General features: G+C 39.2%; 1 protein-coding gene across 1 annotated transcript; it reads right to left on the reverse strand.

Moving 5' to 3' along the window:
* Nucleotides 1-81: 81 nt before the first annotated feature.
* cmpk (cytidylate kinase) lies at nt 82-18,433 on the reverse strand. Its single transcript, XM_073063046.1, has 6 exons — nt 18,159-18,433; nt 14,226-14,372; nt 11,358-11,510; nt 4,154-4,230; nt 3,915-4,011; nt 82-2,126 (listed from the first exon to the last, which is right to left on the reverse strand). Exons 1-6 carry the CDS (start codon nt 18,276-18,278, stop codon nt 2,070-2,072), a joined length of 651 nt encoding a protein of 216 aa, XP_072919147.1. The 5' UTR covers nt 18,279-18,433; the 3' UTR covers nt 82-2,069.
* Between the last annotated feature and the right edge of the window lie 553 nt (nt 18,434-18,986).

Consider the following 18,986-nt stretch of genomic DNA (forward strand, 5'->3'; position numbering starts at 1 on the left):
TACAGTCCATAAAGAACTACAGATCCAAGCTACAAGAAGCTAAAATATGATTTTTCTTCAAATTCAAACACAAACATGCAGTCAATTTTTCTTTACTTCTTTTAATCTGCAAAACTAATAACCAAATAGATAATCTACATTTATACAGAGTTCTAATATTGCTAGTGATCCGAAAATGTTTTCACGTAGTCAGAAATGACCAGACACAAAAGCAAAAGATGCTGGAAAAGGAGTTACTCATACCTACAGAAATGGAATGAATTGTAATTATTTAATATTAAATGTCAGCTAATCATAAGATACAAATTGCAAGCACCTTCCAAGCCTTGGCAGTTCAAAATACACATCTGGAGTACACTATTATCTCTTTGTTTCTAACAATATTTACTGCATCTTCGCAAGCAAAAGTCCTGATTTTATTACATTTGAGTATGCTATCAATTATAATAGAAATTCAAATTATGATTTAATTATTTAGTTAATTATTATTTAGAAAAATAACAAAAAGTATACCAAAACAGATAAATGTTAAATGAAATGAGGTATTCTGGTCATTCTTATATTAAATAAATGGACAAGTATCTCAGAATTCAATGCTCAAACTAGAAGGATTGGAATTAGAAATTCAAGTAAAACTTTTATTTGATATTCTCAAACACAAACTGATGAAGTGCTGGAAGTCCCGATATTTAGTCAGCATTTGTTAAGGAAGGTCAAATTTAGGTGAACTGTTCTCACAGAATCTTTACAATAGGAATGTAGATCTGTCACTTTACAAGTAGCAGCTGAACTGTTCCATATTTCCAGTGTTTATAATGATTTCCGATGCACAGAAACTGTCTTAATTTTAGAAAATCTTCTTCAGCGTCCTTGATACATTTATAACATTTTAACTGGTACTGTACATTGGATGGACATTGCAGCAGGATATTCAATTATTTCAGTTGTGGCCCACCAGGCCCTCACTGCAATTAGTCATATGCAAAGGGAAGGAGTAAGTGAAAGAGCAGTAATGTGGTCAGGGCCAGCACTGTGGGAAGCAGCATAATTGGAAATCAGAACTTTCGTTTTGGAGTGGGGGATGCAGAGAAAAAACAATGGACAAGGAAAGCTATGTTTGAAAGATCTCATTGCGTGGTGAATGAAATAACAATAGCTGCTTAGGTGGCAATGTTCCAAAAGAACTGCTGTCCTGCAAGTAAAATAATCCCATACGCCTAATGCAGAAAATGCTTTGAGACTATGCTGACTCACATTAGGAAGTGTCCTATCAAAGTTTCAGAATGGTAGAAAATGATGACGTGTTTGTCATTGTTTTTAAACAAGATAGCAGTTCAGTTGCTCTGATTTTTCTCACCATTTCAAGATCTAACATTTAGACTTGAAAGACTTCTTTAACCAAGATCTTCAACCAACGTAATATCAGCCTGCAAAAATTTCTCAGCTACCACTTCCAGAATCAACTCTTTGTCATCTAAAAAAGTTTAACCTGTGGAAAACTATACTGAAATGTACATAAAAATGTTTTGAACTTTTTACACATTAAAAATTCCAATGCATGAATTAACTTTTAAAAGTACATAAATAAATGAACGAGTGCAAACACAGTTTCAAAGGTAATTCTTTCTAATTTGGTTGTTCCTCTAGAAAAAATGCACTTAAGGATTAACAAGTAGTATTATTTAACAAATGTGGTATAAGTTGATACTAAAAATGCTAAATTAATTTGCATGAGTTAATTTGAAAATATTGAATTGTGCACAATTATGATCATTTGGTATGAAAACAATCAGTAACAAGTCACTGCATTTCAAGAGCACGTGGATACATCCATAAGCAAGGACAAGTTTCAGATGAACATTTTTACTCTACAAATAACAAACTGAAGTTGGAAGAAAATTGGGAAACGAACTTGAAAATGTAATGTCTTCCTTACACCTTAAAGAATTTTTCATAAAGTAATGAATGCATCAAAACATAAAATACTGTATCCAAAAGTACAGTAATTTAAACAAGGATAGAATATAATAGTTATTCTAACTAAGCACAAGCATTAGGTCTGTATAACTTCAAATGTTGTCGACTTCATTTTCAGCATCAAAGACTTTCTGGACTTCAACAAAAACCTGAAAAGAAATTAAAGAATAAATTCTCAAAGCTAGCAACATTTTCAAATATATTACCCACTAATCATATACAACACTATTTCATCTATAACAAAATTTTAATATAACAGGGAAGTTACTATGCCTGAGATAATTGAAAAAAGACCATTTCAAACAAAGCATGCAAGCACTTTTTATTTGAGTATTCTACATTGAGCTGTCATATTTATGCCCTGATGGCAGTGCGACGCAACTTGCAGCGGCCATTCTGGAGCTGATTATCTGTTATTTGTGAAGCGGGGTGCCGTGTGCAATCATAATCAGATGAAAAACGGACGTGGAAGCACGGAGGAACATTTGGAAATCTCCAGGAAGACCATCTTCGTTGCTGTTGCTGCTGTGAGGTCCGGGTCTCTGCTGGGAAGAACAGGCCCCCAGTCCTCGTGGTCGCATTGCCGATGGCCGTTGGTGGGGGCGTCTTAATACGCTCGGCAGAAGATGGTGCTCAGAGAAGCTGTGCGGGAGGGGATGGTTGAAGGCTCGGAGATTCGACGGACTCGGAGTCCGCTGCGGTCGGAGCGCTTTCACTGTGTGCTGTGTCTGCGAGGCTGGGTTCGACGGAGATTTCATTGTGTGTTGCGTCTGCAAGGCTGAGTCGGGTGGTGCTGTGGAAGTCCATAGCGGGGGTATTCCCTTCTGCCGCCTGCGTGGGATGGCGAGTCTATCAGGACCCTGAGGACTTGTGGAAACTGTGTTGTGATTTCTTTTGAACTTATAGTCTTTTAACATCTTTGGACTATTTTTACTGTGCCCATGGTCTGGTTTTTTTTAAAATCAATTATGCTATTGTTTGCACTGTTATAACTATATGTTGTAACTACGTGGTTTTGTGCAGGTCTTGTAGCTTTAGTTTTTGGTCTTGTTTTGTCTGGTGGAATTGAAGATCCTTTCCCGGGAACGCGCTAAGATGGTGGCGTGATATTAATATGCAGCAGCCTCTCCGGACTCTGGATTGGGGATTGCCAAACGTTATGTGGATTTTTTGGTGTAGTCTGTTTTGTCATGTGCTTTTGTGATATCGGTCTGGAGGAACATTGCCTCATTTTTTAACTGCATTCTATTTGTGGTTTCTAAATGACAATAAACTAAATCTGAATCTGATGCACAGAAAGTAAATCAATGATTATGGATTCAGAATCCAAATAAGATATTCCCATCACCCCCCTCCCCCATTTACTTTTTTGCTTCCTAATGTGTGGCTTGGGTTATTATTGTATTGGGTTAGCACACAGAAATCATGAGTTTAAAAATCACTTAAAATGTTGTAAAATTTCTTGAATCCTCTGGCTTTTAGCTGGCTTATTATTCTTCATAGAAAGGAATCTATCACCTGTCCTAATCTAAATTAGGTATAATTTCAATCCCTTACAACTCATGTCAACAAAGGATATCTTTCAATATCAGAATAATAATTTTCAAGAAAGAACTTCTATTTGTTTCCTTTATAGTTTGATTCAAAGGTTGAAGGTTCATTTTATTGTCAAAGTATGCATGCACAATACAACTCTGATATCTGTCTTCTCCAGATAGCCATGAAATACAGGAAGACCATGGGTGTTGATGAAAGAAAAGACATCATTTTTGGAAAAAGAAATCATTCCAAAAAGTGGATTATATAGGACAGAGAATGCTCAGCATTTTATGACAAAAGTTATAATTAAAAAGCAACTTCCTAAAACATGTATAACACTTGCTCTATATCAAAGAGCTACTGCATGAAATCGTTTGCTTTGATTACATTTTACACACCTCATCAATACTTTTGGCTCCATCGACTCTTCTTACTTTTCCTTCTTTTGCATATAGTTCAATAATAGGTTTAGTAGACTGTATATAAGTCTGAATCCTGGAGGAGGTACAACAAATAGGTATCAATGGTTTGGGAAGATAACTTTTAAAAACAAACAGAATAAGAAGAACACAGATAAAATAGGCCTAATAGTCTCTTTCCAATCTGATAATGTTTATAAAATGAATTTAATTTCTACCTTTTCTGCAGACTCGAGATATTATCATCTGTTCTTCCACTACCTTTTCCTCTTTCAAGGCAGCGTTCCACACATATCTTTGGCAAAAGAGAGAAAAAGTTTATTTTCAGTAAAGAAAAATACAATATACAGAATCTGATAAAAGTAAATAAAAGATACAAAAGAAGTGAAAAACAATATGTATAAACTCTTCATCAGGACTGGAAGAGAGTTTAGTTTATAGCTCAGTGCTGTAAAAGCTTTATAGCTTATAAATATAGATGCAGGGAAAAAGGAAGAAAATATTAAACATAAAAGACAGGACAGACTAAAACACATTTCTAGAATTCAACCTCCTTTTTTGGAGGAACAAACCCTTGTACAATTATTTTGCACTTCTGAAGTTTTATCATTTAACCTCTGGTAGTGATAGGGGATTCTATAGTCAGGGGGGTGGATAGGAGATTTTGTGGGGAAGATCGGGAGTCTCAGATGGTATGTTGCCTCCCTGGTGCCGGGGTCCGGGACATCTCAGATTGGGTGCAGGTTATTCTCGAGAGGAAGGGCAAGAACCCAGATGTTGTGGTCCATGGTAGGGACCAACGACGTGGGTAGGATGAGTGAGGGGGTCCTGCGTAGTGAGTTCAGGGAGTTAGGTGCGAAGCTGAAGGGCAGAACCTCCAGGGTAACAATCTCAGGATTGCTACCTGTGCCACATGCGAGTGAGGCAAGGAACAGAAGGATTATACAGATTAATACGTGGCTGAGAGGATGGTGCAGGAGGGAGGGCTTCAGGTTTTTAGATAATTGGGCTTTGTTCCAGGGAAGGTGGGATCTGTTCTGACGGGATGGTTTACACCTGAACTGGAGCGGTACTAACATTCTTGCAGGAAAGTTTGCTAGTGCTTCTCGGGGGGGGTTTAAACTAAATTTGCAGTGGGCAGGGATCCAGAATGCGAGAGAGGATAGCAAGATGAAGAATAAAGGACAGGTGGGGACTACACAGTTCTGGAATATTAAGTGTGTAGTAGAGAAAGGTGAGGCGGAACAAGTGATAGGGAGGGCACATGTACAGAGGGATGGTCTGACGGGACATGGAGTTAAATGTGCTGAAAGAATAAGTAAATTTAGGAAGGACAACAAAATTCAAGGGGCGTATAGCCCAATGGGAGTTTGGGGAGCTGGGTTAAGCACAATAGGCAGTGATTTAAACAGAGAGAGGAGAAATGGGCTAAAATTTCTATATCTGAATGCACGAAGTGTCAGAAATAAGACGGATGAGCTTGAAGCTCAGGTGCGAATGGGTAACTATGATGTTGTTGGGATAACGGAGACATGGTTGCAGGGAGATCAGACCTGGGAAATGAATGTGCAAGGGTATACGTGCTATCGTAGGGACAGAAATGTGGGCAGAGGGGGTGGGGTGGCCCTGTTGGTGAGGAATGAGATTCAGTCCTTTGCAAGGGGGGACATAGGATCAGGAGAAGTAGAGTCTGTGTGAATAGAACTGAGTAACAGTAAGGGCAAAAAGACCCTAATGGGTGTTGTCTACAGGCCACCAAACAGTAGCATGGATATTGGGTGCAAGTTGAATAGGGAGTTAACATTGGCATGTGACAAAGGTAATGTCGCAGTAGTTATGAGGGATTTCAACATGCAGGTGAATTGGGAGAATCAGGTTGGTGCTGGACCACAGGATAGGGAGTTTGTAGAGTGCCTATGGGATGCATTCTTGGAACAGCTTGTACAAGAGCCGACCAGGGACAAGACTATTCTGGATTTAGTCTTGTGTAATGAATAGGATTTGATAAGTGATCTTGAAGTAAAGGAGCCATTAGGAGGTAGTGACCATAATATGATAAGTTTTTATCTGCAATTTGAGAAGGATAAGGGCAGATCGGAGGTGTCAGTGTTGCAGTTGAACAGGGGAGACTATGGAGCCATGAGGGAGGAGCTGACCAAAGTTAACTGGATGGATATCCTAGCAGAAAAGACAGTGGAACAGCAATGGCAGGTATTCTTGGGAATAATGCACAAGGTGCAAAACCAGTTCATCCCCCGGAGAAGGAAGGATTCAAAGGGGGGAAAGGGGACACAGTGGTTGACAAAGGAAGTCAGAGATTGCATAGCATTAAAAAAAAAGGAAGTATGACAGAGCTAAGGTGAGTGGGAGGACAGATGATTGGGAAATTTTTAAGGAACAACAGAACTTAACTAAAAAGGCAATATGGGGAGAAAAAATGAGGTACGAACGCAAGCTAGCCAGGAATATAAAGGAGGATAGCAAAAGCTTTTTTAGGTATGTGAAGAGAAAGAAGATAGTTAAGAACAATGTTGGGCCCTTGAAGAATGAATTGGGTGAAATTGTTATGGGAAACAGAGAAATGGCAGAAGAATTTAATAAGTGCTTTAGATCTGTCTTCACTAAGGAAGACACAAGCAATCTCCCAGATGTATGGATGGGCCAAGGACATAGGGTAACAGAGGAAATGAAACAGATTGACATTAGGAAGGAAACGGTGATGAGTAGACTGATGGGACTGAAGGCTGACAAATCCCCAGGTCTAGATGGTCTGCATCCTAGGGTACTAAAGGAGGTGGCCCTGGAAATTGCGGATGCATTGGTAATCATTTTCCAATGTTCCTTAGATACAGGATCAGTTCCTGAGGATTGGAGAATGGCTAATGTTATCCCATTTTTTAAGAAAGGAGGGAGGGAGAAAACAGAGAACTATCGTCCTGTCAGCCTAACATCAGTAGTGGGGAAGATGCTAGAGTCCATTATTGAAGATGAAATAGTGGCATATCTAGATAGCAGTGATAGGATTGGGCCGAGCCAGCATGGATTTACCAAGGGCAAATCATGCTCGACTAATCTGTTGGAGTTTTCGAGGATGTAACCAGGAAGTTAGACAAGGAAGATCCAGTGGATGTAGTGTACCTCGATTTTCAGAAGGCATTTGATAAGGTCCCACATAGGAGATTGGTGGGTAAAATCAAAGCTCATGGCATTGGGGGGAAGATATTGACATGGATAGAAAACTGGTTGGCAGATAGAAAGCAAAGGGTAACGGTGAATGGGTGTTTCTCAGAATGGCAGGTGGTGACTAGTGGGGTGCCACAGGGCTCGGTATTGGGACCACAGCTGTTTACAATTTACATCAACAATTTAGATGAAGGCTTTGAGAATAACATCAGCAAGTTTGCTGATGATACTAAGCTGGGTGGCAGTGTGACATGTGATGAGGATGTTAGTAGAATTCAGGGTGACTTGGATAGGCTGAGTGAGTGGGCAGATACTTGGCAGATGATGTTTAATATGAATAAGTATGAGGTTATCCACTTTGGGAGTAAGAACAGGAAGGCAGATTATTATCTGAACGGTGTAGTTAGGTAAGGGAGAAATACAAAGAGATCTAGGAGTACTTGTTCATCAGTCACTGAAGGTGAATGAGCAAGTGCAGCAGGCAGTGAAGAAGGCTAATGGAATGTTGGCCTTTATTACAAAGGGAATTGAGTACAAGAGCAAGGAAATTCTTTTGCATTTGTACAGGGCCCTGGTGAGACCACACCTGGAGTATTGTGTACAGTTTCGGTCTCCAGGGTTAAGGAAGGGCATCCTGGCTGTAGAGGAAGTGCAGCGTAGATTCACGAGGTTAATTCATGGGATGTCCGGACTGTCTTACGCAGAGAGGTTAGAGAGATTGGGCTTGTACACGCTGGAATTAAGGAGATTGAGAGGGGATCTGATTGCAACATATAAGATTATTAAGGGATTGGACAGGATAGAGGCAGGAAATATGTTCCAGATGCTGGGAGAGTCCAGTACCAGAGAGCATGGTTTGAGAATAAGGGGTAGGTCATTTAGGACAGAGTTAAGGAAAAACTTCTTCTCCCAGAGAGTTGTGGGGGTCTGGAATGCACTGCCTCAGAAGGCAGTGGAGGCCAATTCTCTGGATGCTTTCAAGAAGGAGCTAGATAGGTATCTTATGGATAGGGGAATCAAGGGATATGGGGACAAGGCAGGAACCGGGTATTGATAGTAGATGATCAGCCATGATCTCAGAATGGCGGTGCAGGCTCGAAGGGCCGAATGGTCTACTTCTGCACCTATTGTCTATTGTCTCTCCTACTTCAGCTCTGTCATATTTACAGTGGAGTAAAGGGAATTACAGAGGATTGAGAGAGCAGCTGGCCAAAGTTGATTGGAAGGGGACACTAGTAGAGAGGACAGCAAAAGAGCAATGGCTGGAGTTTCTGGAAGCAATTCAGAAGGTACAGAACAGACACATCCCAAAGCTGAATGAAGTTTTCTAAAGGGAGGATAACACAACCATGGCTGTCAAGGGAAATCAAAGGCAGCATAAAAGCAAATGAGATGGTATATAATATAGCCAAAAAAAGTAGAAAGTTGAGAGGATTGGGAAGGTTTTAAAAAGCAACAGAAGGGAACTAAAAAAATGCGGAAATATGAAATACAAAGGTAAGCGAACCTATAATATAAAAGACAAAGTTGTTTTTTTTTCAGAAGTAAAAAAAAAGGCGAGAGTGGATATCGGATCCCTGGAAAATGACGTTGAAGAGGTAGTAATGGTGGACAAAGAAATGGCAGAGGAATTTTAATAATTATTTTGTGTCCTCTTCACTGTAGAAGACACTAGCACTATTCCAGAAATTTGAGTGTTAGGGGGCAGAAGTGAGCGCAGTTGCTATTACTGAGGAGAACCTGTTTGGGAAGCTGAAAGGTCTGAAGGTAGATAAAGCACCTGGACCAGATGAACTCACCCCAGGGTTCTGAAAGAGGTAGTTGAAGAGATAATGAAGGCATTTGTAATTATCTTTCAAGAAGGAAAAAAAAAATGACTGGATTCTGGAATGATTCCAAAGATTGGAAAATTGCAAATGTAACTCCACTCTTTAAGAAGGGAGGGAAGCAGAAGAAAGGAAACTGTAAGCTAGTTAGCCTGACCTCAGTAATTGGATAGATGTTAGTCCATTATTAAAGGTGAGGCTTCAGGAAATTTGGAAGCACATGATAAAATAGGCCAAAGTTAGCATGGTTTCATTAGAGGGATATCTTGTCTCACAGATCTGTTGGAATTCTTTGAAGAAATAACAAGCAGGATAGACACAAGAGAGTCAGTGGATGTTGTTTACTTGGATTTTCCGCAGACGTTTAACAAGGTGCTGCACATGACACTGCTTAACGGTTAAGAGCCCATGGTATTACAGGAAAAATAATAGCATGCAGTGTCATTCTTGCGGGCATACACTGCAAATCCAAGAACCATAATAGAATCAATGAAAGACGGCACACAAAAGGACAAGCAATCAATGTGCAAAAGACAAACTGAAAATAAAGAAAAAAATAATAAATAAATAAACAATAAATATTGAGAACACGAGGTAAAGAGTCCTTGAAAGTGTGGGAATGGTCTAGTGATAGGGCAAGTGAAATTGAGTGAAGTTATCCCTTCTGGTTCAAGAGCTTAATGGTTGAAATAACGGTTCCTGAATCTGGTGGTGTGGGTCCTGAGACTTCTGTATGTTCTTCCTGATGGCAGTAATGAGAAGAGAGCATCACCTGGGTGGTGGGGGTCCCTGATGATAGATGCCGCTTTCTTGCGACAGCACTCCATGTAGATGTGCTCAATGGTGAGGAGGGCTTTACCCGTGATGGACGGGGCCATATCCACTACTTATTGTAGAATTTTCCATTCAAGAGCATTGATATTTCAATAACAGGCTGTGATGCTACCAGTCAATATACTCTCCACTATACATCTATAGAAATTTGTCAGAAGTTTTATCCCGAATCTTTGCAAACTCCTAAGGAAGTAGATGCGCTGCTGTGCTTCCTTCATGTCACTTATGTGTGTGCCCAGGACAGATCCACAAAATAATAACACTGAGGATATAGAGTTGCTAACCGATGAGGATGCACTGTGGACTTTTCGTTTCCTTTTCCTTCAGTCAATTATCAGCTACTTGGTGTTGCTGACATTGAGTAAGAGATTGTTGTTATGGCATCACTCAGCCAGATTTTCAATCTCCCTCCTATACGCTGATTCGTCACCACCTTTGATTTAACCTATGACAGTGATGTCACCAGCACTGGAGTGATGCTTAGTCAGTCATAAGTGTAAAGCGAGTAGAGCAGGGGGCTAAGCACACAGCCTTGTGGTGCATCTGTGCTGATGGAGATTGCGGAGGAGATGTTGTTACCAATCCAAACTGACTGGAGTCTGCAAGTGAGGAAATTGAGGATCCAATCGCAGAAGGAGATATTGAGGCCTAGGTCTAACAGCTTAGTTTTGAGGGGATGATGGTACTGAATGCTGAGCTGTAGTCGATAAAGAGAATCCTGATGTATGCATCTTTGCTGTCCAGATGTTTCAGTGTTGAGTGAAGAACCGATGAGATAGCATCTGCTGTGGACCTGTTGCTCCAGTAGGTAAATTGGAGTGGATCCAAGTCACTTCTCAGGCAGGAGTTGCTATGTTTCATCACCAATCTCTCAAAACACTTCATCACTATGGATGTAAGTGCAACTGGACGACAGTCATTGAGGCAGGTCTATAGGTTCCTATGGGGAGTGGGGAGTCTGTAACCAGAGGGCAGAGCCATAGAATAGAAGGGTGTCCATTTAAGCAAAGATGAGAAGGAAATTCTTTAGCCAGAGAGTAGTGAATCTGTTGAATTCATTGCTACAGACGGCTGTGGAAGCCAAACTATTGGGTATACTTAAAGCAGAAATTGATAAGTTCTTGATTAGTCAGGGTATCAAAGGTTACAAGGAGAAGGCAGGAGAATGGGGTTGAGTAGGATAATAAATCAGCCATAATGGAAAGGCGGAGCAGACTCACTGGCTGAATGGCCTAATTCTACTCCAATGTTTAATGGTCTTATATCTATTTTCTTTTGTCCTTTCCCCTTCTCATACATACTTAAACCCTGTTGTAATGGTACTGGTTATGGTTCAAAGGGAAGGTAATCCTTACTTTCACTTCCCTGTTCAATAACGTTATTTGATGTATTAAGTATTAATAATATGTTTTGTTTTTTTTTAAATTTCAGATATCCAGCATGTACAAAACCTTGCTAAATTCACTCTCCAGAATTCTACTGATCATTTTAATAACCAAGGGAATGCACAGAGGAACACCAGAAAATATTTAAGCATTCATCTATTGATAAGCAATCAAGCCAATGACTGTTTAGTTACCTCATTGCTGCAGTCAAAGAAAAGGACAAATTTGACATCAACATTACTATTCATTATCCTGTTCCAGCCTTCAAGATTGTCTGTATTTCTAGGAAATCCATCAATGAGAAATTTGTTCTTCGAGGCATCTGCAGCCATTGTGTCATCCATTGCCTGAAAAATAAGCAAGAAATGTAATGCAAACACTTGGCTGGATAATTTTCAAAATCTGATCATAAAGCACACTTCAGAAGCTGGTCATTTGAAATGAGCAAGAACACAAGCTTACAGTTGCCATTTTTTTCTACAGTACCTGGGCTAGAATGAAAGAGCTGAAATTTAAGTTTGGGTAGTATGCATTTTATACATTCCCTCAGCTCACTCATCTTTTCAAAGTACTGCTTAAATACCATAAACCAAGACTGATTGTAAACCAGCTCCTGCCCCTTATTAATGAATTGTGATTAATTATTTTAATATTTCAGAACATACTGGATTTTTTTAAAAAACTTTTTTTATTGCGTTTTTAAGTAATTACAAGTGTGGGGAAAAAAAGTATATATCCCTTCCCCCCTCCCCTTAATCCCTCCCCCCTAACTTCCCTATATAAAAAAAAAGAAAGTAGAAAGAAAAAAAAAGAAAGAAAGAGTCCCTGGTTGTTGGAAGATCTCCACATGCTCCATGGAATTCTTAATAACTTTAGTATATATATTTCTTTCTTTCCCCAAGTAACCAATTGTTTCATCTTCAGAGCACCTATATATTTAGTCCTGTCTTTTGTAAATAAGGGCACCAAATTTTCAGAAATGTTTCATATTTATCTCTTAAATTATAAGTAATTTTTTCTAATGGAATACAGCCATAAATTTCTTTCTTCCAACAATCTATACTTAAATATGTATCCAATTTCCAAGTAACTGCTATAGCCTTTTTGGCTACTGCCAGTGCAATTTTTATGAATTCTTTCTGATATTTATTTAGTTTGAGTTTCGGTTTTATCCCTTCAATATCACCTAGTAAAAGTAATATTGGATTATGAGGAAGTTGTATTCCTGTAATTTGTTCCAGTAAAAGTCTTAAATTTGTCCAAAAAGTTTGAATTTTAGAACAAGACCATGTAGAATGTAAAAAAGTACCAGTTTCTTGGTTACATCGGAAACACTGATCAGATAAACTTGGATTTAATTTATTTATTTTTTGTGGTGTAATATATAATTGATGTAGAAAATTGTATTGCACTAATCTTATCTGAACATTTATTGTATTTGTCATATTATCAAGACATAGTCTTGACCAATTTGTTTCTTCAATTTTAATATTCAAATCACTTTCCCATTTTTGTCTTGACTTATGGACTCCTTGTTTGATTGCCTGTTTTTGAATCAAATTATACATACATACTGGATTTTAAAATAACAGTATTTATTAAAAGTATCTTTGTTGTTTCAGATCAGCTTTTCCTCAGTGTTACGAACCCCGTAACTGGGTTACTTACCAGCAAAGATAGAGACGTCCGTTGAAGTCTGATGATACTAATTTTAACAGTAGTTATTAGTAAAAATACACAAAAATAATATCAATGCAAATATACAGATAATATACGTCGTCAATACTAAATCTAAAAGTGCGGGTATAATAATAACCAATAAGAAATAAGCTCTATCGTTGTCTAGGGGATAATGAATTGTACGATGGAAAATCTAAAGTTCATTTCAGTTCATACAGGCTGCAGCCATTGGGGACCGCTGTGTTTCAATTGTTGGAGAGAGAGAGAGATTTGGAGAAAAACTTGCCGGCTTTCCTTTATGATTTCGATCCGTCAGGTGTCTCGTTGTCATGGCCGTTCAAGTGTGACCTCTCCTTTAGCTAAACCGTTCTTCCATGGTGAGCTCGCCACCCTGACAAGGGAGGACGCACACGAGCTTTTGCTATAAAACGCTGTTACGGGATTTCTAGCGTTTCTCCTGGTGCGTCTAAAGGGGTTGTTCCCCAGACCCCTCTTTTATCCTTACTCACGGGGTCTCAGATGTCAATCAGGTTGGGATGATGCAATCCCTCAACCAGCCCACTTTGGTCATTCCCTGAGGGCTTCAATGAATAGTACAGTACTCAATACACAATTCCGTCTCCAAGAGACAATGGCCATTATCAGTGGTTCTGTTCCGCTGAGGCCAGGACACATTCCAAACCCTGATAATTCTGAGTGTCTCTCTCTCATTTCCTGGGTCCCAGACCCGAATTAATAGCGATCTTGCGATTCTCAAAAAGGAGGGGGCGACTTTGTACCTTTCGGCCCCTCAGAGTTGCTTCACATTCGTAACATCAGTATTCCTGTTTTTGTTTCTCATTCTGCAAAACATTTAGGACATTTGCTCAAAAACCATGCTTCTTTCTTCCTGTTTTAATAGTGTGAGACTTCTTCAACATGATTGGCTGTTCAACCAATATGACATTCACCAGGGACAACTCTGTGAACTAACGTCTGTTAGTAATCGAAGTAAAAAAATAGGCAAAGCACAGTCTGCATTGCTGCTAACACCAGAATTAAGCCATTAATGTTATACACTTCTAAAATATAGTAACTGCTACACTAAATAGGTTTAATGTGGAGAAATTACAAATTTTATGTACGGCGTGTATTCAATATACTAAAACAACATGAATTTTTAACTCATCTGGGAAGCCTTCTCAATGCCAAAACTTTGGATCAGAGGCTTTGCAAAACAGAAACCACACCAGTGCTCTAAAATAAATCTGCAGTATAATTGAAGTACAAAAATACAGCAATTTGGCCACAGATGCCATTGAATCTACAACAGTAAATTATTATTCTAAGAATTCCAAGCCCTGAAACTTTAAATTTCTGTAGCATGTTGAAATGAAGCTTACCCGTTTAAGAAGATTAATAGTTATCTCCACTGGTACAATTTTTCCTTCCTTTATGTAATTGTCAATAAGTTCTCCATACTGAGTACCTTCTTTGCTTCGTTCAGCACGAAGTAGATCACCAGCAGAGAAGTGAGTGTATCCATATTTCTGAAGCAAAGCAAAAAAAGGGTACAGAATTAATTATACTTTACAAGAATTCATACAATTTTCATATGGTTAAAAGATTGCTGACATCAGTTTCAAATTTTTGTGGTTTTAAGCTGAATTACCTGTTGTGCTAGAAACATTCCATAACTCATTCCATCACTCATTCGTGATGAATAGCATAAAAAATTCAAGACATAACACACTCATGATTCAGTTGTGGTCTAATATTTTCTTACTCTTAGGACAGCAGCATGTTTTTCAGAAAGTATTCTGCTTAGATATAATCTTAACACTACAATTCATCATTTTCCAATTATAAACCGGATGCTCTCCTTCAGTGTTCCACATGGGCAGCTGAGATCAAGCAAGATTAGACAGCAAGAATAATTTTGTTAGAAAGTAAAGACTAAAATGTCTCTGTATTTAAATAGATCCTCTATAGGCATAAATACTTCCATTGTAAATTCCAACAAAATTCTACTCGTCTGATTCTCCAGTTCCATAAACAATGGATCAAACCTGTGTAAATTAGTACCCGATAAAGCTAAGGGGTAAACTATTGTAATAATGCTAAATATTAATGTTGGTTTGAAATGGAACTTGTAGACTTCACCTTAAAAAAATTGTTTCATATAATGCAGTTTGTTCAATTAATTCTCTCAAATTTTGGTAAATGATTGTATTCTACCCATACTCAGTATTCTCTAGGCTGAAATGGGAAATGAATTTAGCTGGTCTATTAACTATAGCAGAAAACTGAAAAGGTTCTTTCCCCAAAATACAAGTGAATTGGCAGGATTCTGTTAACACCAAATAACAAAAAAAAACAAATTCAGTTTTGCTGATAGTATTGTCGGTGTATTTAAGATAGGAAAAGAGATACTCAGTTACAGATAAGTAAAATATTCTCCAGAAAAGGCACATTTTATCCATTTATGGGAAAAGTCCATGTCCTAAAATGATAGCAGTTAATGATTCATACACAATACGAACACTTAATTTCAGAAACTCAGCTGACTAAAAATGTGTTCATACTGACAGAAAAGTTTTCACATTCAAATGTCCAACATTCAGAAAAGAATCATCATAGAAAAGTCACAATAAAAAAGGCTATTCAGCCCTTGTGTCCATGCTGAGAAAAAAATGACTTACTCAACCCCACAGCACTTACAAAATGTCATAGCCTTCAGCACAGAAACAGACCATATTAACCATTTCACTTAGCTAACCTGGTCTCACTTGACTATATTGGTCCATAGCCAGCTACATCATGGCAATTCAAGGGTTTGACAATAGACAATAGGTGCAGAAGTAGACTATTCGGCCCTTCGAGCCTGCACCGCCATTCTGAGATCATGACTGATCATCTACTATCAATACCCGGTTCCTGCCTTGTCCCCATATCCCTTGATTCCCCTATCCATAAGATACCTATCTAGCTCCTTCTTGAAAGCATCCAGAGAATTGGCCTCCACTGCCTTCTGAGGCAGTGCATTCCAGACCCCCACAACTCTCTGGGAGAAGAAGTTTTTCCTTAACTCTGTCCTAAATGACCTACCCCTTATTCTCAAACCATGCTCTCTGGTACTGGACTCTCCCAGCATCTGGAACATATTTCCTGCCTCTATCTTGTCCAATCCCTTAATAATCTTATATGTTGCAATCAGATCCCCTCTCAATCTCCTTAATTCCAGCGTGTACAAGCCCAGTCTCTCTAACCTCTCTGCGTAAGACAGCCCGGACATCCCAGGAATTAACCTCGTGAATCTACGCTGCACTTCCTCTACAGCCAGGATGTCCTTCCTTAACCCTGGAGACCAAAACTGTACACAGTACTCCAGGTGTGGTCTCACCAGGGCCCTGTACAAATGCAAGAGGATTTCCTTGCTCTTGTGCTCAATTCCCTTTGTAATAAAGGCCAACATTCCATTAGCTTTCTTCACTGCCTGCTGCACTTGCTCATTCACCTTCAGTGACTGATGAACAAGGACTCCGAGATCTCTTTGCCTAGCAGCTTCCTAAATATTGCTTGAATATCTGCCTCCATTGCCACCTCAGGCAAGCTCCAGATTCCAAATTCTCTCTTTATGAAAGAAACTTCCCTCAGATCCCCTATAAACCAGCTCCCTCCCAAACGAGACACATCCTTTTATTTTAGACATCCCCACCAAGAAAAAAAAAAGATTTTTTATGTTATCTATTCCCTTTTAATTTTTGCATCCCTCTTTGGTTTTAATTATTTATTTTTATTGTAACTTATAATACTTATGTCTTACACCATTCTGTGCAACAAAAAAAAAATCACAGCATATGTCCATGATGATAAACCTGATTCTGAGTCTTTATTCAAGTATAACTCCACATACATTTTAAGTATGGTTAAAGTTTTTGACCCGATCACTATTTCAAGGAGTGAGATCCAAAACCCTACTATCCTTCAGCAAAATTTTTTTTCCTCATTTCCACTTTAAATTCTTCTCCCAATTACTTTACATGTATACCCTCTGATTTTGTCCTCTGAGTGTAATCAGTCCTTTTTATTTATCCATCTACTTTATGCTTCTAGATTAAATATCATTGGCCTCATTTCCAAAAGAGGATAGCTTTCATCCAGTTTTTCCTCACAGCTAATATTTTCCAGTCCTGACATCTTTGCACTCCTGTGCCATCATAATTTTTCCTGTAATGTTTGCAGTAATGTGAATGTAATTCTAGCCTAACGTCATCACTGTCCTGATATTCTATGCTAAAATCGGTGAATCGGTTTGTTACTACACCTGCCAAGGTACAACGAAAAAACTTTGTGTAGCATGTTATGTACATAGATAATTTCATTAGATCAGGTCATTGTTGAAGTAGTACAAAGAACGTTATGTAAAGTTACATAGAAAGTACAATGCAGCATTTTTAACTGCGCATTGTCCTGTTATGCGACCTTTAAGGATCTGTGAATATACACAGATCTCTAAGCCATTCGGTATTCACACATTTACTGCATATTTCTTCACACTGTTACTGCCCCCCCAATGCATTACCCCAAATCACCACACCATTTATATTTTCCAACTGAAAGTGTGTCTTCTCAGTGTCTTCACTGCTAATTTAGGAATGAAAAGCAAACAAAAAACACCAGATGCTGTATATCCGCAGATCAGATAGCAACTGTGGACAGAAACTGACTTAATTGCATGCAGTGACGTATAAAATCAAATGTCATAAACCGTAAACTCTCTCTCCACAAATAGTGACCTAATGAGTAGTTCCTGCATTTCCCATTTGTTTTAAAGATTTCCAATGTGAACTGTTTCTAACTAAATCAGTTCTAAATCATACGCCTTTTGGAATTCCACTGACAATAGCTTCCAAATACATCCGTCAATTATTAGCATATACACAAGAAACTCTGAAGACGCTGGAAGTCCTGATCAACACACAAAAATGCTGGAGGAATTCGACAAGTCAGGCAGCATCTACGGAGGGAAATAAACAGGGGACGATTCGGACCGAGACACCCTGCTCCCTGCCACGGAGCCATGTCTAAATGCAATCTGACAATCCATCTCGGACCTCCTTGGGCTTTTACTTTTTAAAAGAGCCTGCCACGCGGGTCCACGTCCGAAGACTTGCTCGGATCCACATACACTCGCCCTCCTCAAAAGTAAATCGGTTCAGCCACATAGACTTGTGATTTCCTCCTGGCTGGAGTGCTCGGCCCACGGCTTCTCCTAGCAGGGTTGGCCGCTTGTCCTCCCTCCTTCCGGCTCCAGTTGCTACCTAGCTACCCACCTTGACGATGTTGGTGCACTGGGTCCCTTTGCCGGCTCCTGGCCCACCAAGCACAAAAACCACCTTGGGCTTCATTTGCAGCAGCTTCCGGGCTAGAGATCCCAAATAGTTAATCACCATACGACGAGAACCAACGCGGCGACTCCTCCTTTCTCCCACCGATAAATAGAAACGCTGCTGTTCAAATATACCGTCTACCACCACCCCTCCACGTCTTCGGTCCACACCCGGGCCGCCTCCTGCTACAACTCACCCGGAGTAACGACTGCTTCCGGGTGTGAGCTGCATACTTGTGATCTTTGTTCAGTTCAGAGGAAGGGAAGGCTACAATCAGGATATTTTTTTTTGATATTTGCATATGAAATCTGAAGTAATGAGCAAGTTTGCCACCCTTAAAATAAATACATTCTTTATTGTTTAATCTCCAGACGTCCGGGTATTAATTTTCCCGGAACATCAATGAGCCTTTTGGATCTTTGAACGTCACATTTTGCTCTTTCCGCGCTTCCTCAGCTGAACCTCTGTAATCTTCTTTCTCTCGTTGTTTTGTTTCTAAACTGACCACTTTAGTTACACTTGTAGTAGTAGATCCCGTTTTATAATTGCAATTTGGGAAAATAAGTTTCTTCTAATTATCCTATTGAGTAACTTATACACTAATTTCCTCCACTTGTGTTCTTATTCACGAATGGGAACATCCTAACTGTATTCATTCTACTAAAATCTTCCACTATTTTAAAGATCTCTTAAGTCCTCCCTGAATCCTTTCTCGGAAGAAAAGAGATAAAAATTCCTTCATCCCTTCCTGACATATGTGGTATCATAGTT

This window comes from Hemitrygon akajei, chromosome 12 (genome assembly GCF_048418815.1).
Source record: "Hemitrygon akajei chromosome 12, sHemAka1.3, whole genome shotgun sequence".
NCBI lineage: Eukaryota > Metazoa > Chordata > Chondrichthyes > Myliobatiformes > Dasyatidae > Hemitrygon > Hemitrygon akajei.

Coding starts and splice junctions, on each gene's coding strand:
- cmpk (XM_073063046.1), bottom strand. CDS start 18,278: ATGGTGATTAACTATTTGGGATCTCTAGCCCGGAAGCTGCTGCAAATG. Junction 4,231..11,357: donor TCTTTGACTGCAGCAATGAG/GTAACTAAACAG, acceptor CTTTTGCCAAAG/ATATGTGTGGAACGCTGCCT. Junction 2,127..3,914: donor GAGCCAAAAGTATTGATGAG/GTGTGTAAAATG, acceptor ATTTCTTTTCAG/GTTTTTGTTGAAGTCCAGAA.